The sequence below is a fragment of the Xiphophorus hellerii genome, chromosome 3 (genome assembly GCF_003331165.1).
Source record: "Xiphophorus hellerii strain 12219 chromosome 3, Xiphophorus_hellerii-4.1, whole genome shotgun sequence".
Taxonomy (NCBI): Eukaryota; Metazoa; Chordata; class Actinopteri; order Cyprinodontiformes; family Poeciliidae; genus Xiphophorus; species Xiphophorus hellerii.
Window position 1 is genome coordinate 885302 of NC_045674.1, and position 23062 is coordinate 908363.

At 48.7% G+C, this 23062-nt stretch overlaps 1 protein-coding gene across 2 annotated transcripts; it reads left to right on the forward strand.

Moving 5' to 3' along the window:
- tg (thyroglobulin) lies at positions 1 to 23062 on the forward strand. Of its 2 annotated transcripts, none has more exons than XM_032557809.1 (49): positions 1 to 742; positions 1355 to 1463; positions 2219 to 2316; positions 2780 to 2932; positions 3000 to 3156; positions 3843 to 3949; positions 4235 to 4378; positions 4550 to 4735; positions 4818 to 5302; positions 6585 to 6966; positions 7067 to 7105; positions 7225 to 7458; positions 7743 to 7847; positions 8249 to 8323; positions 8405 to 8508; positions 9490 to 9601; positions 9702 to 9863; positions 9956 to 10144; positions 11146 to 11273; positions 11350 to 11497; positions 12077 to 12235; positions 12316 to 12459; positions 12575 to 12739; positions 12806 to 12910; positions 13036 to 13139; positions 13212 to 13317; positions 14094 to 14282; positions 14353 to 14523; positions 14595 to 14681; positions 14751 to 14816; positions 14890 to 15027; positions 15671 to 15847; positions 15915 to 16029; positions 16868 to 16947; positions 17887 to 18024; positions 18105 to 18170; positions 19055 to 19189; positions 19264 to 19446; positions 19515 to 19719; positions 19807 to 19894; positions 19992 to 20148; positions 20281 to 20465; positions 20979 to 21152; positions 21226 to 21360; positions 21470 to 21657; positions 22199 to 22303; positions 22393 to 22533; positions 22605 to 22783; positions 22859 to 23062. In XM_032557809.1, the coding sequence occupies exons 1-49, from the start codon at positions 673 to 675 to the stop codon at positions 22948 to 22950; spliced, it is 7164 nt and encodes a 2387-aa protein (XP_032413700.1). In that variant the 5' UTR covers positions 1 to 672; the 3' UTR covers positions 22951 to 23062. The 2 variants fall into 2 exon arrangements, with proteins under 2 accessions (XP_032413700.1, XP_032413701.1); XM_032557810.1 differs by having other exon boundaries at positions 22605 to 22774.

A 23062-nucleotide genomic window follows, 5' to 3' on the forward strand; every position in this document is an offset into this window, starting at 1 on the left:
TAGAAATTCTACAATTTCTACATTGTAGAAATGGACCTTAGTTAGAAAAGTCAAATCTTTCAACCCAAATGGCTGAAAGTCAAACACGCTGCAGCGTTTGAGGCCTGCTGCTTCTACGGGATGCCTGAAAAGTCGAGATATAAAAAAAATCCAATCTCCTTTAACTTTCCCAGTTTCTGTGTCTGAGTTGTGAACTTTGAACTGCAGCTGCTTCTGATGCAACAGTTTAGTATTTTATAGTTAATTATGTTTATTTAATGACTGAAAGTTATGAGGACTTCAGATCTCTGCAGTAATGAATCTGGTTTGAAATGTGTTTCTGATCTTGAGGAGCTGAATAAATGACTGATCCTGTTTTCCAGCAGTTTCTGCACGTTGTTTTTCTTTCTCCGTCTCTTCCAGGTCGTGACGCTGGATCTCCGTAAACCTGCTGACTCAGACTCTTGATCCGACTGTGAACCTGAACTCTAGGAGCTCCAGAGAGGCTTTCATCCAATCAGAGCGCTGCTCAGCCTGTCACCCCGCCCCCTCAGCTGTGGCCAAGGAGCTGCGGCTCCACCTGAGCGGCCAGGTGAGGAGGAGGAGGAGGGATGAAGATGTCCTGTTGGCTCGGTGACTCAGCAGGTGTTCGGGTTTATAAGCAGCAGATCTGCGGTGAAGCACACAGAGACGATGGCCGGGCTGCTCTGCACGGTGTGGATCCTGCTCTGTGGCGCCGCTCTGCTGGACGGGAGGGCTTCAGGTGAGCACACCCGTCTGTCTGGTTCTGGTTCATCAGGTTGGTTTGTTCGCAAAGAAAGAAACCAGTTGAATGATCGTGTTTAAATTACAGTTTTTTAATCTATAAAAATGAGCTGAATTTCCATCATATTTATGTTTTTTATCTGATCAGCAGCAACATATTTATCCTGTCTCCAGTTTTCATCCAAACATCCCTGATTTCAGAGAGAAACCGGCTTCTTCAGCTTCTGATTGGCTGGAATATTGACGGTCATTGTATGGAGCTACATCAGAGCCTTAAAGTTTGTTCAAAACAACAAGAAAAAGAAACTGAAAAAATAAAACAGTGAATCTGAAAAGTAGTTTTGAACATTTTTTCAGTTTAACATCCTTTTTTCCACTTTCAAATCTTTATTTTCATTTAAAAATATATATTTCAGTTTCACATCTTTTTTGTTTCAGTTTTATTTTTTTTCCTTTTGACCAAACTTTATGGCCCTAATTTAGCTCCGTACCAGTGAGCTTGCTCAGAACAAAACTGTGTTTTCAGCCGCAGGTTCTGGTTTATCTGCTCGGGTTCGGTCATGATCAGTAAGTTGAGTGGATCCAGCATGTCGGTGCTTTTCGCTGTCAGAGTACCAGCTGGAGTCGGAGGCGCTGAGCAGATGTGAGATACTGCGGAGCGTTGCCGTGGGAACCAAACAGGAAGAGGTTCCTCACTGTTTGGAGGACGGCAGCTTCAGGTATCTGCAGCTCAACATCTTCATCTCTTCCCGCTTCTCTGGGTGAAATACATGAGATGACATTTTAAAAAATTGTTTAAAGTTAACAGCTTTAATTTTCACCCATATTTCCACCATGTTTGTCATTCATTTATAAATGTCACCGAATTTTAAATCAATTATTAAAATTGAGTTAGTAAGCTAAATATGTAGCTTCGAGCTAAATGTTTAGCTTGTACATTCAAAAGTTAGCTTGCTGACAAAATAGCATAAAGTTAAAATTTTCACTTTCAAACTAAATATTTAGTTGTTAGCTCCATATTTTTGTGTCGAACTAAATATTTACCTCTTAGCTAGACATTTAGCTTGCTAACTCAATATTTAGCTCTAGCCTAAATGTTTAGCTATCAAGTTAAATATTACATTTCTGCACTCAACATTTAGCTTGGTCGTTAATGTTTAATCAGGTAAAGATTTAGCTTGCTAACTTCATATTTACATATTCAGCATATTTCAAGCTAAAAAGCTAAATATTTAGTTAGAAACTGTCACGTCCATAAATTAAATAACATGGAGAAAATTAGACTGAAAATGATCCTTTTTTTCTCTTATTCAGGCTAAATGACCCAAATTATTGCTGGTAATTTTACAGGCGTCACCAAGCAGAACTTCTGCATATTTAAAAAACAGATTTGAGTTTTTATTCTGCTCAGATGTTTAATAACTTTCATCCAGTTTCTGTTTGGTTTTAACGGTGTGAGCTTTCCTCCCTCCAGGTCCGTGCAGTGCGGTGGGCGGAGTCAGGAGTGCTGGTGTGTTGACTCTGAAGGTCAGGAGGTCACCGGGACTCGAACCAACAACTCCATTCCTCACTGTGAGTAAAAACCCACAAAATGACAATTATAATGTTTCTTGTTGCATTTTGATTCACTTCAGGAAACTCAAAGTCTTGGTTCAAGAGGCAGGATGAATCTGAGCTTTGGTTGAAATGTTTTAACATAAAAGTCCAGATGAAATGAAACATGAACTCAACAGCTGATCGAAGCCTTTAAAAGGTTAAAGTCTGATGTTTAAGGTATTAAAGGTTGCGGGTTCGATCCCGGACAGGCCCCCAAATATCACGTCAAAACAACAATAATTCAGAAACAAAACAACTGGCTTCAGTTTTGTGAATTTCATAAAAAACATCCTAAGATTGAGCTGGTTTGGTTTTGTTGCTATGGCAACAGGAAAGGAGCTAAACCTGAGGTAGCGCTGCTCCCTCTGATCTGATGACGCGACGCTTAGCTCTTTAGTTTGACTTTCTGGAGGAAGATTCTGAAGCTGTCCGGTTCCAGGTCCGACCCCCTGCCAGCTGCAGTCGCTGCTGCGGTGCGCCCCCTCTGGTCTGTTTGAGCCGGTGCAGTGCGACTCCAGGGGCCGCTGTTGGTGCGTGGACCGGGACGGCGTGGAGCTGTACGGCACCAGACAGGCCGGCAGGCCGCGCCGCTGTGCGTATCCACAACAGAACCCTTCATCCTGCTGCGGCCCTGACTCACTGCAACCTTTGACCTTTAGGTCCCAGCAGCTGCGAGGTGAGGTCCAGGCGTCTGCTTCACTCCTCGGCCTCCTCGCCGCCTCAGTGCGCCGCGGACGGCAGCTTCCTGCCCGTTCAGTGTAAATTCATCAACACGACCGACAGAACGGAGCTGGACCTGCTGCTGGCCTTCAGCAGGTAACGGCTCACCTGGACGTCCTCACCTGTCCTCCCTGTCCTCACCTGGACGTCCTCACCTGTCCTCCCTGTCCTCACCTGGACGTCCTCACCTGTCCTCCCTGTCCTCACCTGGTTACTACCCAACCCTGCCTGTCTGTCCTCACCCAGAGTTTGTAGTAACTAGTTACATTTACCAGAGTAACTTTTTTGAAAAATGTACTTTTATGATTATTTTTGCTATGCTGTACTTTTTACTTTTACTTGAGTAAAATTTCTGTATTTTTTTCCCCTGAATGAAAAACAATCAGAAAATCCACCAGACTCAGATTCACACCTGCAGTTTGTGTTCAAGTTTTTTACTGGAAACATCTCATTTTGCCTGATTTTGTTATTTTTTGTTACTTTTATGAGTTATTGTCATTTTCACCTTTTAGAAACATAACTTTCCACTTAACTTTGTATTTTGGTTCATCTGATGACCTATTTTAAATATTAAATGGTAACTGATAATTGGATCAGTAACTCGGTACTCAGTCGACTTTTTACCAAATACTTTTTTACTCTTGAGTAATTTCTGGGACGGATACTTTTTCCTTTTACTGAGTGAAAGCCTGTTGCTGCTTAGAGTAGTTCTGGGTTACCTGCCTACCTGTCCGTCCTCACCTGAGTGTCTGCAGAGTTCAATCTTCTGCTTTTTGCTCCAGCTCTCCAGAAGCGTTTGACACCTTCAGGAATTTCAGGAAGTTTTTCCCGCTCGTCTCCTCGTACTGCTTCTGCTCAGACGGCCGCGGCAGGGAGCTGCAGGGGACAGGTGAGCCGACCCGGGTTCTGGTTCTGGACCCAGGTTCAACCATTTAGCTCCTTCCATTTTCAATATTTGGTTATCAAGCTAAGTATTGAGCTGGAGGCTCAGTATTTGCTCTGGACAGTGACGCTGTTTCTCCAGGAGTTTCTGTTCGTCTGAGCGGGTCTGTGGGGCCCAGATGGGCGGAACCTGGACCCGGTTGGATGTTCCAGCAGGACGTCTGTGGCTCCAGGGCGTCCAGATAGGAAAAGTTTAGAGGACGTAATGATGCAGGTGTGACTTCCTGTCCAGGTGTGGAGCTGCTCATGTCTGAGGTGTACGACTCGGCGTTCTCCGGTTCCCGCTCGGCTCGCTCCTTCGCTCAGACCAACATCTACAGAGTCCTGCAGAGGAGGATGCTGGGAGTTCGTCTCGCCCTCACCGGACACTTCAGATGTAAACAGACTTAAAAATATCCACATGAACTTTGTGCTGGAATTAACTTTTTGTTAGAACTGGTCTGAACCAGTGTGAACCAGTTTGAACTGGTTTTGAACCAGTTTTTACTTGTCAGAACCGGTTCTGACCCAGTTCCAGCAGGTCTCAGATCTGTCCTGCCCCCACCAGGTCCGACTCCCTGTGAGGAGGAGCGCCGGGCGGCCCTGGACTCGTCCAGCGTCTTCGTCCCGTCCTGTGAAGCTGGCGGCCGGTTCAGCCCGAAGCAGTGCCAGCAGGGGGCGCTGTGCTGGTGCGTGGACCCCACAGGGAGGCAGCTTACTGGGCCGCGGCGGCCCGGAGACGGCCTGGTCTGTGGTGAGGATGAGCCGCGTCGGTTTGGTCGGCTGCTGCTCTCGGTCCAAACGGAGAACTGATTCTCCTCTAACTCCGCCTCCAGGTTCTGGTCCAGCCGACTGCCCCGCCCGGCGCCGTCTGGCTCTGTCCCGGCTGTTCTCGGGTCCGGTCCGCCCCCCTCGGGCGTCCTCTGGTTCAGCAGTTTCCTGTGTGTCCCTCCTGCGTCCTCTCAGGGTTCTGGGGTATTCGGACCCGACCTCCTTCCTGGCCCAGCTGGTCGAAGTTCTGCAGGGTCTCTTTCCCTCGGTGGGCGGAGCTCTGGAGGCGCTGACCCGCTCCCCGGCCCGGCGCCTCCAGGAGAACCTGTTTGGAGGGAAGTTCCTGCAGAACGCGGCGGCCTTTAACTACACCGGGGTCCTGGGACCTCGAGGAGCCGTGGGTTTGGACCAGCTGTCCGCTCAGAGCCTGCAGGAGAACCGGGACCTGGTCCGGTCCGTGAGCCGGGCCCTGGAAGATCCCGCCTTCCTGTCCGCTCTGAGGCAAACACTGATGGGTCTCAGTGGCGCCCCCTCTGGGTCCCTGCAGCAGGTCTGACATCAGAACCTGTTAAAACCCAAACAAGCCGCTAAACACCAACATTTAACAAAAAGAGTTCTGACTGCAATGAGTCCAATACATCAGCTCTGACCCAAAGCGTGCTGATCACTGGTTGCCATGGCGATTCCCCCTTTCGGTACAGTACATCATATAGAACGGGTCAGACCCTTTTGGGTTTGTGAGAGAGGAAATACTATTTGTTGATTTTGTGAGAGGATTGTTGGCGCCTCTCTGGGTCAAACGGACCCGACTCCCAACCTTCCCTTTAATGCGAAGCACAAAGTTGGACCAAATAGGACTTGGGAAGGGAAGCTGTTTGGACAGATAAGAACAATTTGTGATGATTTGGTTCATTCAGCAATTCTGAAGTGGAGCAGATGTTGAGGTCAAGAGGTCCTGAATATTTTCTAGGGAGTCCAACACTCAGTCCAGTGGCTGCCAGGATCCGTAAATCCAGGGCAGTTTTGCTATTGGTCGAAACTTTCCCACTCACATCGGTACAGATGAGATTGTATAAAAATGGTGATGTTAAGAATATGGGAGATTTTTGGTTTTTGTACTGATGAAGCTGTAAGACGAATCCGTGGAAGAATGTAAGAAATCTTTGTGGCCAGCAGCAAGAATCACGTCTCTGTTCGTTATTTCTTTATATTTATCTATATATTTAAGAGTTTAGCCACCTTTCAATTCTCCAACAGGTTCATACATCTGCTAATCCGCTGCTAGCAGAGCTAACTTTCAGCTGAGCGCTTTTGCTAACTTTGAAAATGTTTAGCGCTCTTAGCTTTCCCTAAATTAAAATTTAAGCATAAATTTTAGCATCTTTGTTGAAGTTTTAAAGTTATCGGCTGTTGAGAGTTTTTCAAGTAGTGAGACGTTTATTTTGATGCTCTTGTTTTGAAGAGTTTAATCAGTAGTTCCGCTTCCTTTCCTCTCTCATGTTGTGTTATCTGCATATAGTGGATATCAATGTAGTTTAAGCTAGCGATTTAGCATTAGCTTCAGCTAATTACCAGGCTGCTGTAGCTCTTTAGCTTTTTAGCTTTTTAGCTCTTTAGCGTTAGTGAAACTGTTCAGATTAGCGCCGTAGTGTTAGGCACAGCTAATACATCAGCTCTGACCCAAAGCGTGTTGATCACTGGTTGCCATGGCGTTTCCCTCCTTTCCTCAACAGTAAACGCCAGGCAGTGTGATTTGTTGGGCAGTTGGGTCAGAACCTTAAACTCGGGTTCCACTGAGCAGACTTCAGGAGTAACTAACCGTCCCGTTTCAGGTTCTGGATGAAGTTCTGAGGTCCTGCTCTGAGGAAGAGGACGACTCTTCGTCCCTCTTCGTCCCCCGCTGCTCGCCCAGCGGAGGCTACCAGCCGGTCCAGTGTCGGGACGCAGAGTGCTGGTGCGTCGACCCGCAGGGTCAGGAGGCGCCGGGGTCCCGGACCGCCGGCCGGCCGGCGCGCTGCCCGACCAGCTGCGAGACGGCGAGAGCCACGGCCATGAAGGTGAAATCCAACATGGCCGCCGGAGCCGAGATCCACATTCCGGCGTGTTCAGAGGACGGAGACTTCCTGCCGCTTCAGTGCATCGGAGATCGCTGCTTCTGCGTGGACGGCGAGGGGAGGAAGATGGCTGCGGGGCCAACAGGGGGCGCTGTCACATGTCAGACCTGTTTATTTACCATGAAGGAACAGTAACTTTCATTCATTCATTCATTTCTTCTTCAGTGAATCAGTAAAGATGAACGAATCTGTTGTTTCAGGTCCAGAGAATAAAACGCTGGAGCTTCAGTCGTCTGCAGGTGAGAGCAGAGACTTTTAACCTGGAAATACCTCACTTCCTGTCTGAACACACCTCACTTCCTGTAGATTCTGCTCCATCAGAATGTAGGTGACCTCTCCTTCACCTTTGACCTTCCAGGTCGCTGCTCCCAGGCTCTCGCTGAGGTCACAGCGTTCAGACAGGAAGTGGACAGCCTCGTCTTCCTCTCTAACTCCACCCACTTCCCTGTGGGATACGGCTTTCTATTGGCCGAAGGTCTGAGTCTGAGCCAATCAGAGGAGGAGCTGCGGCTCAGCCAATCAGAGGAGCTGAAGGTGTCGGAGAGGTTTCTGAGTCGTTCCAGATCTGCGCTGCGATTGGCTGCTTCCTCCAGTGAGTCTCAGAGAAAATTCAACCTGAAATATCAGATTAAACTGCAGAAAGTTTGAGTTCCTTTGGAGAAACAGTTTGGAGAAATATTTTATGGTTTTATTCAGTTCGTCAACAAAAACAACAAGACAAAGAAAAGAATAGTTCCATAGTTTATAGGAAAAAAACCCTAAATAAAGGATAAAATAAAAACTGAAGGAATAACTTTATCACTACCACAACAAACACACATCGGAAGTGAATATGAATTAGTGACATCACTGATGACATCATCGGCTCTTCCTCAGCTCTTCTGATGCTGCTTCCTCCTCATCGTCGCTCCTACCAGCTCTTCACTCCACAGTGTGACGCCGCCGGAAACTGGAGGCTCACGCAGTGTTACCACAGCACAGGTCACACACACACACACCCAGAGGTCACACACACAAACCCTGAGGTCACACACACACACACCCAGAGGTCACACACACACACCCAGAGGTCACACACACACACACCCAGAGGTCACACACACACACCCAGAGGTCACACACACACACACACACACACCCAGAGGTCACACACACACACCCAGAGGTCACACACACACCCCCAGAGGTCACACACACACACCCAGAGGTCACACACACACACCCAGAGGTCACACACACACACACCCAGAGGTCACACACACACACACACACACACCCAGAGGTCACACACACAGGTCAGACCTGGGAATCAGAGTCGTTAACGTCGGTGTGTGTGTTTGTGTGTGACCTGTGTGTGTGGATGTGTTTGTGTGTGTGTTCAGGTCAGTGCTGGTGTGTGGATGAAGAAGGAGAGTTCATCCCCGGGTCTCTGCGCCGCTCGCTCCGTCTGCCGCGCTGTAAGAAAGTTTTCACACCCGGAAGTGGATCGGTTCGTCTTCCTGTCGGTTCTTCCTGATTAAAACTTTTTCCTGCTGAAGGTCGGAGTCGCTGCCAGAGAGCGGAGGCTCACTCTCTGCTCTCTGATTGGATGAAAGCCTCTGACATCACCACCGCCTCGCCTTACCACCCACAGTGTGAGCAGGTAACACACACACACACACCCACACACACACACACACAGAGCTCACTGTGGGTCAGCGTTGGCCAAACTGTGGTCCAGGGGCCATTTGCAGTCCTCAAGATGATTTTGTGGCCTTCAAATAAATTTCTTCCAATATTAGAGTTTCCAAAGAAAACACTTCAAAAATTAAAATGTGAAAAAATAAATGCATTTCAAATATTAAGCTCTGCAAAATCAAAAGATGTTTTGAGTGAGTTACAATGTGTTTAGCCTACATTCATACATTTCTATTATTGCTTTTACATTTTATTGTATCGATTTATTTTTTCAATTTTTCTTCACATTTTCTATTTTCAAATACAATTCAAAGACTTTTTTATTTCATTTTTTCAAATGTGATTTTTAAAAATGTTTTTTCAAACGATTGTTCTTTTCAAATTTTTTTATTTTATTTATTTTTATTTTTCGGATACTTTTCAAATAATTTTATTTTACATTTTACAATTTCTTATTATTTTTTACATTTTATTAAAAAAAAAAACATTTATATGTTGTTTGACTATTTTTTCACATTTTACTACTTCCAATTATTTTGTTAGATTTTACTTAATTTTTTAAAATCGGACCAAGTTTTCCAAATTGGTTCTTTTCTATTTGCGTTTTGCAGTTAAGACTCTGACTTCCTCTGAAAGGAGCTAAGACACATTTTTCTTTGTCTGTGTGAACATCAGCAGTGGAAGCATCTTGACAATATTTTGAAGAACAAATGATTGATTAAATAAAGACAATTTGGGATTTACAAAAATCCAGAAAATCATAGCGCAGAAACAAAATCTGTGACCTGAAGATAAACCGCTGTCAGATCTCTGGAATCAAAAGTTAAACTGTATTTTGATTTTTCTCCTAACTGTATTATAACCTGCATTTCTGTATTTGCTGCCATGCGTCGTTTTGTTCTTCTCTCCTGTTTTAATAAAGGTTGAATTGTTTTCCTGTTTTCAGGATGGCCGTTTCTCTGTGCTGCAGACAGGGGGCGCCGCAGGCTGGTGTGTGAACCCGCTGACAGGAGAGACGCTCCAGTCGGCGTCCCGGAGCGCCGCTGGAGAGCTGACCTGTAAACACACACACACACCTACACACGCACACACACACAGGCGCAGTGTGCTGCCTGCGGTGCGTTCAGGGTGGCTCTGTAAACTCGGCGTTGCCTTCAGGTCCCAGCTGGTGCGAGCTGCAGCAGCTCCGCTGTCGCCCCGACGGCTCCTTCGACCCACTGCAGTGTGATGTCACTTCCTGTTGGTGTGTTTCCGAGGACGGACAGGAAGTGGCCGGGACCCGATCGCCACGACAAACGGGACGCACGCCATCATGTGACCGTGAGTCTGAGCCCGGGCCGCCCCCTGCTGGACGAGGGTGGAACTGCAGCTCCGGCTCCTGATTGGTCCAAATGTTTGCTCTTTGTTTGCAGGTCCTCTTTGTCCCGCCCCCAACATTACCCATGGTGCACTGGTGTGCCGTCCAGCAGCTGATGGTCAGCAGAGCTGTGACCTTGACTGTCACCATGGTTACCAGAACTCACTTCCTGTTAGCAGCTTCCTGTGTGGCGTTGAGAGTCGCCAATGGGAAGAAGACAGACCTTTGAGTGGAGCCTGTCAGAGTGAGTCAGTCAGTCAGTCAGTGAATCAGTCAGTCAGTCAGTCAGTCAGTCAGTCAGTGAATCAGTGAATCAGTCAGTCAGTGAATCAGTCAGTCAGTCAGTCAGTGAATCAGTCAGTCAGTCAGTCAGTGAATCAGTCAGTCAGTCAGTCAGTCAGTCAGTCAGTGAATCAGTCAGTCAGTGAATCAGTCAGTCAGGTTTTATGTTGTTTTCTTTTTTTGGTAATGTGATATTTACCAATATAAATTTAATCTGGTTTAATTTTAAATGAACTGAATAATCTAGTGTAATTTGGTTTAATCTGAAATCTGTGTGCGTGTCTCTGTGGGCGTGTGTGTCTGTGTGTGTGTGTGTCTGTGTGTGTGTGTGTCTGTGTGGGGGTGTGTGTGTGCGTGGGTGTGTGTCTGTGTGTGTGTATCTCTGTGTGTGTGGGGGTGTGTGTGGGTGTGTGTGTCTGTGGGTGTGTGTGTGTGTGTGTGTGTGTATCTCTGTGTGTGTGGGTGTGTGTCTCTGTGTCTGTGTGTGTGTGGGGGGGTGTGTATGTGTGTGTGTGTCTGTGGGTGTGTGTGTGTGTGTGTGTGTGTATCTCTGTGTGTGTGGGTGTGTGTCTCTGTGTCTGTGTGTGTGTGTGTGTATCTCTGTGTCTGTGGGTGTGTGTCTCTGTGTCTGTGTGTCTGTGTCTGTGTGTGTGTGTGTGTGTGTGTGTGTGTGTATCTCTGTGTGTGTGGGGGTGTGTCTGTGGGTGTGTGTCTCTGTGTCTGTGTGTCTGTGTCTGTGTGTCTGTGTCTGTGTGTGTGTGGGGGTGTGTCTGTGTGTGTGGGTGTGTGTCTCTGTGTCTGTGTCTGTGTGTGTGTGTGTGTGTGTGTGTGTATCTCTGTGTGTGTGTATCTCTGTGTGTGTGGGGGTGTGTCTGTGGGTGTGTGTCTCTGTGTCTGTGTGTCTGTGTGTCTGTGTCTGTGTCTGTGTGTGTGTGTCTGTGTGTGTGTGTGTGTGTGTCTCAGTCTCCCAGCCCCTCCAGTCTTTCTCTTCCTCTCAGATCTGGTCTCTCTCCGTCTCTTGCTCTCGGATCAGCAGTTTGTCGTCTCTGCTGTTCAGCCTCCTGGCCAGCAGGGGGCTCTGCTCTGCTCAGGTGAGCTGGACCTGGTGCAGTTGGGTGGCCCGGTTGGTTCTGACCCGGTTCTGACCCGGCTCGTTTCCTGTCTCAGCTCCCGTCGGGCCGGTCCCTGGCGCTGTGCGGCGACTCGGCGGTGGGTCTGCGGTGTGACGCCAGCGACTCGGTGAGGCTCACGCTGCGCTGGACCGCCGACCTCTCTGACCTCACGACCTCTGACCTCCCTCACCTCCATCACATGGGCGAGTATTCCCTAAACAGAGACTCAAATTTCAGCTTCTCTGTCACTAAGCAGATATCAGTGGAAACTTCCTAGATTTTTAAATAAAACTTCAAATTGACAGATTTCTGATGAGCAACAAATATCATGTCATTCAGTTCAGAAACAGAAACTCATAAATTTAAATCCAAACTCAGAGTAGTTATAATAAGTAAAGGTTGCTTTAATTATTATAGAGCAAAACTTCAATATTCTGCTAATGTAGAAAAAACTTCCATTAAATAATAAATTGGATTAAAGTCACATGTGAATCATGTTGTTCACATGGTAAGTATTAACAATGGTGTTCACATCGCTCCGTATTTGTTCTCCGTTTTGCTGATTTTACAGATTCCCTGGATTCAAAGTCAAATCTTTTTTCTAGAAATGTTGTTTGTATTTAGCAGATCTATTTTCATAATTCTGGTGTGTTAAATGTTACGGTTTTTAGAAGACAGCTGCATTGGAACATGTGCAATGTGTCTCAGATGAGCTTCATTTCATGTAAAATGGATTTATTGATTTATTGGTTAAATGATCCTGTTTTTATTTTTTCCATCAGCAATATTCCTAAATGAATCCAAACTTCTGGAAGGAGTTCAGGGAATTCTGGGTAATCTCCGCTCCTTGCTGACCTCTGACCCCGAACTGGTTTTGGTGGCGCTGCCAACCTTTGGCTGTTCCCATGGTTACCGGCTGTCCAGCGACGGCGCAGGCTGCGGTGAGTGAGGCGGTTTGTCCCTGCGGGCCTCCGTCCGTCCGTCCGGCCGCAGACTCACGGCTCCATTGTTTCGTTTCCAGTCGTTTGTCCCGCCGGCAGCTTCCACCAGCAGGGGGCGTGTCTGCTCTGCCCTCAGGGAACCTATCAGGAGCTAGAGGGGCGGGACTTCTGCACCAGGTGTGTCAGAGGCTCCTCCCCTGCAGGTGCTTCAGCAGCCAATCAGTGTGAGTCTCTGAAGGAAAACTTATAAACTCGCTTCCTGTTTTATTGATGCTGCGGTGTTATTCACCTGTTCTCAGGTGAGTCAGTAACCTCTTTCCTCACCTGTCTGCCTCTCAGGTGAGACGGACTGCGAGAGGCGGGGCCTGCGCTGCACACAGCGAGGCGACTTCCTGCCGGCTCAGCCCAACTTCCTGTCTGGGGGCTGGAGGTGTGTCAGCAGCGAGGGGGCGGAGCTTGAGTGGACGAGCAGGGAAGAGCGTCTGGCGGATGAGGAGTGCTCAGGTGAGGCGGCCGGCAGCCAATCAGAGCGCAGCTCTCCGAGGTTCTGACCTGGTTTCTGTCATTCAGTTCTCAGCCTGTTCCAGGCGGTTCCCGGGTCGGACCTGATGGTCGGGACTGGAGACACGGATGTACTCAGGACCATGACCTCTGACCTCTCTGCATGTCTCCATGGTAACCATATACTTACTTTGCCTCTGAGCTTTTTTCCCCCTGATTTTCAGGCTTGGTTCTGGTTTGGGTCGGGTTTGGTTTTGGTTTGGTTCTGGTTTGGGTTGTGAAAGTCCTGTTTGTCTCAGCATGTGCAGCGGAGCCGTCCTGCCACCATGTGGCGCTGTTCGACAGGCGGACCCGCTGTGACCTGTACAGCTCTCTGAACGTTGTCTGCAGCGCCTCCCAGCAGGTAAGCAGGCTTTGGGTCAAAGGTCAGCCCATCAGAGCCCAAATGTTGCTCCAGCTGTGTGTGTGTCTGCAGGCCAGGGGGTTTCTGGGTAATGCTCGGGCCGAGTGGTTCCACAAGCTACGCTGCTCTCTGAGGGTGAGGGGCGGAGCTTCAGATCTGCTCGTCCTCAGGAAGAACGGTGAGCAACTAACAGTTACCATGACAACCAGAACCACTAAATATTTAGTTTGGAGGTAAGTACTTAGCTTGCTGTTTATTTACCTCCAACCTAAATATTTAGTTGGTAAACTGAATATTTACATCTGAGCTAAATAGTTAGCTTGCTATTTAACTATTTAGTTTCTAGCTTTCTCGCTAAAAGGTTAGCCTCATGCTAAGTAGTTAGCTTGCTATTTAACTATTTAGTTTCTAGCTTTCTCGCTAAAAGGTTAGCCTCATGCTAAGTAGTTAGCTTGCTATTTAACTATTTAGTTTCTAGCTTTCTCGCTAAAAGGTTAGCCTCATGCTAAGTAGTTAGCTTGCTATTTAACTATTTAGTTTCTAGCTTTCTCGCTAAAAGGTTAGCCTCATGCTAAGTAGTTAGCTTGCTATTTAGCTATTCAGTTTCTAACTTTCTCGCAAAAGGTTAGCCTCAGGCTAAGTAGCTAGCTTGCTATTTAACTATTTAGTTTCTAGCTTTCTCGCTAAAAGGTTAGCCTCATGCTAAGTAATTAGCTTGCTATTTAACTATTTAGTTTCTAACTTTCTCGCTAAAAGGTTAGCCTCATGCTAAGTAGTTAGCTTGGTAAACATTGATTTTGAAACTGTGACATTTATAAATGTATGAATAACACGGTAAAAATATTTTTTGTTTTCAGGCGGATTAATAGAAATGATTAAGTTGTGACTATCTTTTCAAACGGCCTCCATTGGTTGGCCTGTTGTGAGTTTACCTGTGAGTGTCCTCTGTTCCAGGGGCGGAGCTTCAGCAGCAGAGTTTTGTGAGGATGAGGATGAGGAAGGCGGTCTCAGGTGTGTTCAGGACTCAGGTGTTCTCCTCCAGGAACACGTCTCTGTCCGACGCGCGCCGGTTCTGCCAGGACGGCTGCAGCCACGATGCCTGCTGCCACGGGTTCATCCTCAACCAGAACGTCCTGGATGGAGGTGGGTTGCCGTGGAAACGGAGCCTCACCTGGGCCTTTCTGGATGTTGACCAGCTGTGTGACCCATGAAGGCTCCCTGCTGTGTGGCTGGCTCAGAGCGCCGTCGGTTCTGATGTGTGAGGACGAGGACTGGGACGTGATTGGCCAGGGACCGGCCAATAGGATCTGTGGGGCGGGGCTTAGCTACAGCGAGCAGCAGCGCAGCTTCGAGCTCGACTTTGGCGGAGAAAAGTTCACCATCAGTAAGAAAGCGACTCAGCTCGGTTTGACCGGCCCGGTCCAAACCCAGACTGAATGTTCTGGTTCTGTTCAGCTGACGACGCTCTGCCTGGCGACAGCAGGACCAGGAAGGACTACCAGGCCGCCATTATCAGCTTCCAGGCCGTCTACCTGAACACAGGTACGCCTCGGTCCTGGACCGACCCGTTTGCTCTAGTTCTGCTCGGCTCACCTGGTTCTGTTGTCTCAGCTGCAGCCGCCGGTGGTTCTGGATCAGCGTCCTGCGGTGCAGCAGAGGTTCCGGCTCCTCTGAACGGTTCGATCCGCTCTGATGATGACGATGGGTTTCCTGATGAATGTTGTGATGAAGACGCTGGTTCTGTCCGCAGCGTCCGTCCAGCTGAGGTTCCAGTCTCTGTCCAGCGCCGACGTCCTGGTGGACCCGCAGAGGAAGCAGCCCGTTCTCTCCTTCTGGCTCAGCAAAAACGACTACAGCTCCCAGAATGCCCTGCTCTGGTGCCTCACACGTATGCAGCTTTCTGTTTTGACAGACGTGTGGTTTCTCTCCTCTGTGGGAACTGATTCCAGCTTTCACTTCGATTGCAGGATGTTTGATTTTAAATCGTAACTAACAGCTGTGTGAAAGCTTAGCCCCGCCCCCAAACAAGCCCTGAAAAAGGTCAAAGTGGGCGGGGTTAGCGGAGGGTGGGGCTGTTGCCAAATTAGCAACTTTTCAGACCCATTAGTGAATTTTCCAAAAGGCAATCAACAGATTTGTAACCTTTTTGTGATATTAGACTTTCAGTGAGCTGGTTTTATCGCTGAATGCCATTACCGTTGTAACTACTAGTAAAATACAACTGCAGTACCGCCGGTCAACTCAAAGAGGGCAGCACTGAGACGGCTTTAGGCTAAATATTGCAGAAGTAAACAAGTTTTCACAAAAAGGTTAACATTTACACAGAAACATAAAGATAGCACCATAAATATAAGGGCTTTAGCTACTCTTTAATGACGATGTAGAAAAAGGACAGAGTGAGCCCTCTGGCTGTGTAGATGCTCTGTGAAATGAAACTGGTGAGTCGGAGAGATTTCCTAAAATAATCATCTCCAGCTGCAGAGGTTTGTTTCCTTCGTGTCTGAACTAGCCGTGATGGTTTTGTGTTTCAGGTTGTGATGAAGAGGAGCGGTGTTCTGTCGCCGACCTCAGAGACGCCGAGTCGGACCGTTTCTTCCTCTGCTCTTTGTATCCGGACACCAGAGTCTGCGGCGGCTACGACCGGCCAATAAAACGCTCCTGTCGCCCCCTGCTGGACAGAGCGACCAACAACACCTACAGCAAGAAGGGTGAGGAAGAGGCTCTGGGATCCGAGTCTGAATGAAGGACACAATGACGGTTCTGGTTCTGTTTTAGTGGATCTGAACGGACCGGTCCAGAGTTTTTATGAGCGGGTTCCCTTCCAGAAGATGGTTTCATACTCTGTGAGGAACCGGGCCACGCTGGGACAGAACCAGCTGCTGCCTGACGGGTAAGACCAGAACCAGAACACCAACGGGTCGGGACAGTTTGACCTCAGCACATTCAGGACAACATGGTGGACATGAGGAGACAAGATGAGACAAATTCAGACACAACAAAACACATTCACACAATCTGAGACAAAGTGAGACAGTCGTGGTCCACAAAGACATGATACACAACAACACACAAAATAAAATAAAACGTTAGAAAAGATTTGCATACCAATGTTTCCACAGAGCTGACTGGGATCTTAGCGCGCCGACAGAAGGAAGTTAAAACATTACAATAAGACTGGAGCTGAAACGACACATAAACTTGTATATCAAATTTCTCATGAGTGTCTGGAATATTCTGACATGTTACTAAATATCTCACTGCACAGCTGGACCTGCTTTCCTCAGCTTCTGCATGCTAGCTTTTTAAATTTACACCACACAGGAGATGTGTAGAGAGATGTACAATAAGCTTTGAACAGATAGTAAGGAATCAGGAAACGGCCCCTGGATCACGAACCCAGAGAAACACATTGCAAGCAGCACAGACACTTTTCACTGGCAGATATCAGATGTTCTGCTGCAATGCTATCAGAACCTGTTGCCTTATTCTCACACGATTACGCTACAGCCTGTTGGACTTCATTAGGGGTTATTATAACCGCATCACTCTTAGCAATGTTTCCCATTCCAGAATAAGACACAATGAGGACAAATGAGACCCAGAGAGACATCGCAGGACAAACCCAGAGACAGACAATGTCAGAACCAGAATGTCTCTGTCAGTTTCAGCATCGTGTCTGCCTCCAAACCTTCAGCCATGTTTTCATCTCGAACCGTTTGTGTTTCCAGGTTCAGGGAGTGCGAGCGCCGCTGCGACGAGGACCCCTGTTGCCGTGGTTTCGGGTTTGTCCGCGAGACCAAATCAAGGGGTAAATCAGTTTAAGGTCGGGGCCAGGCACTGCCATCCTGTTTTACTTTAAACTGACCCAAACTGCACTGAAGGACCAGAGGAGGTTCAGTTTGACCAAACCATGAAATCCAGGTCAAAATTAGGAGAGGAGCAGAATCAGGCCTTCCTCTGATGATGGTGATGGTGATGGTGATGATGGTGATGATGATGGTGATGATGATGATGATGATGATGATGATGATGATGATGATGATGATGGTGATGATGGTGATGATGATGATGGTGATGATGATGGTGATGGTGATGATGATGGTGATGATGATGAGGGTGATAATGATGGTGATGATGATGATGATGGTGATGATGATGATGATGGTGATGATGATGATGGTGATGATGATGATGATGATGATGATGATGATGATGTGAGATGATGATGTGATGAGATGGTGATGGTGATGATGATGGTGATGTGATGATGGATGGTGAATGATGGTGATGGATGATATGGTGATGATGATGATGATGGTGTGATTGATGATGGATGAGGCTGATGGTATATGATGATGATGTGATGATGAATGGTTGATGATGGTGATGATGATGATGGTATGATGATGGTGTAATGGTGATATGATGGTGATGATGAGGATGGTGATAATGATGTGAGATGAATGATGATGAGAATGATGATGGTGATGATGATGATGGTTATGATTGATGATGATGATGGTGATGATGATGATGTGATGATGATGTGATGATGTGAGGGTGATGATGGTGGATATGGTGATGGATGATGATGATGATGGTGATGATGATGGTGATGATGGATGATGGTGATGAATGATATGGTGATGGTGATGATGATGGATGATGTGATGATGATGATGGTGATGGTTTTGGGATGATGTGATATGTGTTATTAATGAGGTGATGATGATGGTGTGTGTTTCAGGCCGGCTCTGTCTGCCTCTGGTCAGTCTGGGCGTTCTGACCTGCAGTGAAGACGACGCCTCCACCTGGACGACTCAGGACTGTTCACCTCCTGAAGCAGAGACGTCCCCGGAGCCGTTCGGCTGGTACCAGAAACCCGGTACTGAACCCGCACAGACAGGCTAGCTCAGACATGTCCTGCAGGAGGACAAGGTCATGATGGGATGTTTGTGTTTTCAGTCAATCAGTGGACGTCGTCCCCGGCCCTGTGTCCTCCGTTCAGCCTGAGGGACCGCAGGAACAACGGTGAGACTCTACGTCCGGTACCAGGGACCGGTACCAGGGTCCGGTACCAGGGAACGGTACCAGGGTCCGGTACCACTGTCTGGTACCACAGTCCGGTACCAGGGAACGGTACCAGGGTCCGGTACCAGGGACCGGTACCACGGTCTGGTACCACAGTCCGGTACTAGGGAACGGTACCAGGGTCCGGTACCACGGTCCGGTACCACGGTCCAGTACCACGGTCTGGTACCAGGGTCTGGTCTGGTACCACAGAAAGATTCTGTGCGATCCAATCCAGCCTCATTTTTTACATTTTGGAGCCAAAAAATCCTTCAGAAATCCTGGAGAACCGTTAATCCAGATCGTCTCAATCACTGATGGGCACCGCTAACTAAAAAGCTAGCTGCGCTAACACTAAAGGGCTAATGAACATTAACTCTACTAATGCTAAAACGCTATACCAGCTAATGCACCAACTTCAACATGGTGGTGTCACCATGATTAAATTTAGCGCCGTAGCGCTAACGCTAGTGTTAAATAACATTTTGGCATAGCACTTCAGTGTTAAGTCATCTTATGTTTCGATTAGCACTTGAGGGTTAGCACAGTTAACTGAAAGGCTAGCTGTGCTAACGCTAAAACACGCTGTCAACATGTTATTTGCTAGAAGCCAGTGCTAAGGTGATCAATTCGATCATGTTGACACCCATCATGTCTCACTAACAAAACGTGCTACAACGTAGATTCTGTGAAACAAACATTCTTCTTCTTCTTCTATAGCGTTTTCTGGCAGTTTACAAACTTTATGTAAGGAACAAACGTTTTGCTGCTGGTTTCAGTTTTATGGTTGTTTTGTTTTGCTAACTCTGACTCTGATTTAGCCTGACAGCCTGAATCTGTTTCAGTCTCCATGGACGACTGGCGGCTCCTCTCAGAGTCTTCGCTCCTGATTGACGCGTCTCTCTCTACGTATGATGTCATCCACGTGAGCCGTGACATCGACACTGACCGGGAAAGGACCAGGGACTGGTGTCTCCATGGTAACAGCAGGCGATATCACCTGTTAGGGTGCAGAGGTCAGAGGTGAAGTTAATAAAAGCGTGTTTCCTGTCAGCCTGCCAGGAGGCGGAGTCTTGTGTTGCCGTGTCGCTCAGGGAGGCGGAGTCAGCGGTCCGCTGCATCCTGTACCCTGACACCACGACCTGCGGGCTAAGCTCCGCCCCAGACTCCATTAGCCCCGCCTCCTCCTGCCGCCTGGTGGTGAAAGAACCCGCCCCCCAGGTCTACCTGAGGACAGGTGAGCTGATGAGCCAATCACAGAGCAGAACGGAGCGTGGTGGCTCACTGACCCGAGCGTTTCCTTAGAGCGATCGCCGCAGGCTGCGTCCGTCTCTGTTCCCGGTCATGGCACGCTGCAGGGCTTTGCCATGGAAACTGCGGTCGGCTCAGACAGGAGGACGGTGATCCGGTTCCTCGGAGTCCCGTTCGCCCGTCCACCAATAGGAGCGCTCCGCTTCGAGGCAGCGCAGCCTGCCGATTGGACGGGGACCTGGGACGCCACCGAGCCCAGGTAGCCAATCAGAACCAGGACCTGTCTGGACCATCAGAACCTTTGGATCAGAACCGTCAGTGACCCTCCGGTCCGTTTCGCTCTCAGGCCCAGCTGTGTTCAGCCCGGCGACGATGAGGACTCGGCTTCCAGCGAGGATTGTCTCTACCTGAACATCTTCACGCTCGCCGCCCAGGTGAGTCCTGAACGTCTGACCGGGTCCGACCAGAACCATGGCACTATAGAGAAACATGGATGAGTTTCCTGGAAATGTTCTTCTTCTACTCCACCAGAGAGGGCGAGTCCCGGTCCTCCTCTACTTCTTCAACCCTCCAGCCAACCAGAACCAGAACCAGAACCTGCTGGACGGCTCTGCCCTCGCCGCTCTGGGGAACGTCGTCGTGGTAACGGCCAGCTACCGTACGGCAGCGCTGGGATTTCTGACTGCAGGTGAACACACACACACACACCCACACACACACACACACCCCCACACACACACACACGCACACACACACACCAACATGGGTCTGCAGCCAAACACACACCTATCTGATCCCACCGTCTCCATGGTGACTACAGGTGGTCTCCATGGTAACTACGGCCTGTCGGACCAGGAGGCGGCGCTGCGCTGGGTCCACGCCCACATCTCCCTGGTGGGCGGAGACAGCGGGAGCGTGACGGTGGGGGCAGAGCGGCGCGGCGCCGACATCAGCAGCCTGACTCTGCTCTCCTCTTCGCCGCCGTTCCACAGGATGATCCTGATGGTGAGTAGCATCACACACACACACACACACACCCACACACACCCCCACACACACACACACACACTGTGTGTGAATGCAGAGCGACTTCCTCCTGCCGTTCGCACAGCTACTGCCGACAATTACAGCAATAATTTGGGTTATTTAGCCTCCAGGAGGAAAACAATGGGTTCATATTTTCACCTTATTCATTCATTTAGAAAGTTTTAAAACAAATATTCATAGAGGTAAGTATTTTCTCCAAACTAAACATTTAGCTTTCTTTCTAAATATTTAATTAGCAAGCTAAAGAGTTAGCTAAATCATTATTGGTTTGTACCTAAAGCTAAAGATTTATGTCCAAATTAAATATTTAGTTTGAAACTGACGTTAGTTGAATGAATAACATGGTGAAATATGACTTTGAAATATGAACCCGATTGTTTTCTCAATAACCCAAATTGCTGTTCTGTCTCTTTAATCTGGAGTGAAACCAGACGGCTGCTGAACTTCTGGGATCTGTTCGTTGTCCTGCAGGGAGGTTCTGTTTTCTCTCCATCTTTGGTCCAAACTGCTGCCGCCGGCAGACGTCAAGCAGTGGATTTGGCTCGAGAGCTTGGCTGCGTGACCTCTGACCTCTCTGATGACGGCCCTATGGTGGCTTGCCTCAGATCGACTCCGGTTCACAAGCTGAACGCGGCTCAGACAAAGGTCAGAGTTCTGAGATCCGGGCGGTTTCGCCGCTCTGACTCCTCCATGTCTGACCCGTCTGTTTGTGGTGCAGCTGCTGGCGGTCAGCGGTCCGTTCCAGTCCTGGGCTCCGGTCCGCAGCTTCGAGTCCGAGTCCTTCCACAGAGTGGACCTGATGCTGGGCACGTCACAACACGACGGCCTGATCAGCAGAGCGCGCAGGATAAAGGTCAGAGGTCACTGTTGTTTTTATAGAGATGGTCTCATGACTCAGCGATGGTCTCATGACTCAGCGGTGGTCTCATGACTCAGCGATGGTCTCATGACTGTGTCCTCAGCACTTCGAGGCTCTGCAGGGTCGAGCCGACGGGAAGACGGCGTTCTACGAGGCTCTGAGTCGTTCTCTGGGCGGAGCCTCGGGAAACGCGCTGCTGAAGGACGCGGCGGCCTGGTTCTACGCTCTGGACCACGAACCGTCAGCTGCTGGCTACAACCTGTTCTCCAGAGCGCTCAACAACGCCACCAGGTGACCATCAGGCCAAACAAAATACCAACAACAGGGTTTCACAGTGTCAGGTTAATAAAGGTCAAAGGTCAGTGTTGGGAGCATTCCACTAACGTGCCAATAATTGAGCTAATTCTTAGCTTAGCATTTTGATAATTCTGTGCATGTTTAGCACATTTAATGTTTCTGTTCAGTAAAATTTCAGTTGAATAAAGTTCAACATGTGTCAGGCAGTTAGCTGTTTAGCTTCATGCTCTTATTTTGAAGAGTTTACGCAGCAGTTCTGCTTCCTCTCATTTTGTGTCAGTGACACATCAGCATGGTTTAAATTAGCGCGTTAGCATTAGCTTCCTTGGTTAATATGTGGTGTAGCCCGTTAGCATTAGCAGAACTAACGCGTTAGTGCTCCTGGGTTAGCGCAGCTAGCTTTTTAGTTACCGGTTCTGGTGAGAAGAGAGAACTGTTCCTGCAGAGGAAGCAGCTTCAGCCGGGCTGATCCGGGTTCTGGGAGCAGAACCAGCCAGCTGGACTAATAACCGTCAGTCTGTGTGTCTGGCTGCAGAGATCTGTTCATCGTCTGTCCCACGGTGCAGATGGCTCTCCACTGGGCCGCCAGCGGCGCCAACGTCTTCCAGTACCACCAGCCCGCCTCCAGCGCTCAGGACAGGTAGGGAGCAGTGAGGACCGGGTCAGAACATCACAGCTGTTCTGTGTGCGGGTCATGTAACCGGACCTTTTCCTGCTCCTTCTCCACAGAGCCGACGTTTCGGTTCCTCTGGACGTTCAGTTCCTGTTTGGGATTCCCCTTCAGCCAATGAGCTCCCAGCATTTTACCTCGTCTGATCGGCGCCTCTCATTGGCTGTGATGACCTATGCCTCCAGCTTCATACGGACTGGGTCAGGACAACTTCTGGATCGGGTCCGCCAGCAGCTCACGGGCTCTCTGACTCTTCCTGGTTCTGTTTCAGGAACCCAAACCCGTCCCGCGTGTGGGCGGAGTCAGTTCTGCCCCGCTGGCAGCCGGTCACCGCTGAGGCCCCGCCCACCTACCTGGAGCTAAGCCCCGCCCTGCAGCATCAGCAGGGCCTGAGGCAGAACGCCTGCTCCTTCTGGAGGGAACTGGGAACCAGACTGACCAGTAAGACGGGTCGGTTCTGCGAGAACGTCTGCAGGGTTCAGATCATTTCTTCTTCTGCTGTTAGCTTTCTGATCCTCTCTCCAGGTGACTTGGGGGCGGAGCCTGTCCAGATCCCAGAGCTCCCATTGGCTGCACCACCCAGCCAGTCACAGACCAACAAGGACGCCTACAACTGATGACATCATCAACATGGAAACCCTCACACCACATTTCCCATAATTCACTTTGATTCATGAGTTTCTGCTGATCATTTTGTTCCCAATAATCAATAAAAGCATCTAAAACTGA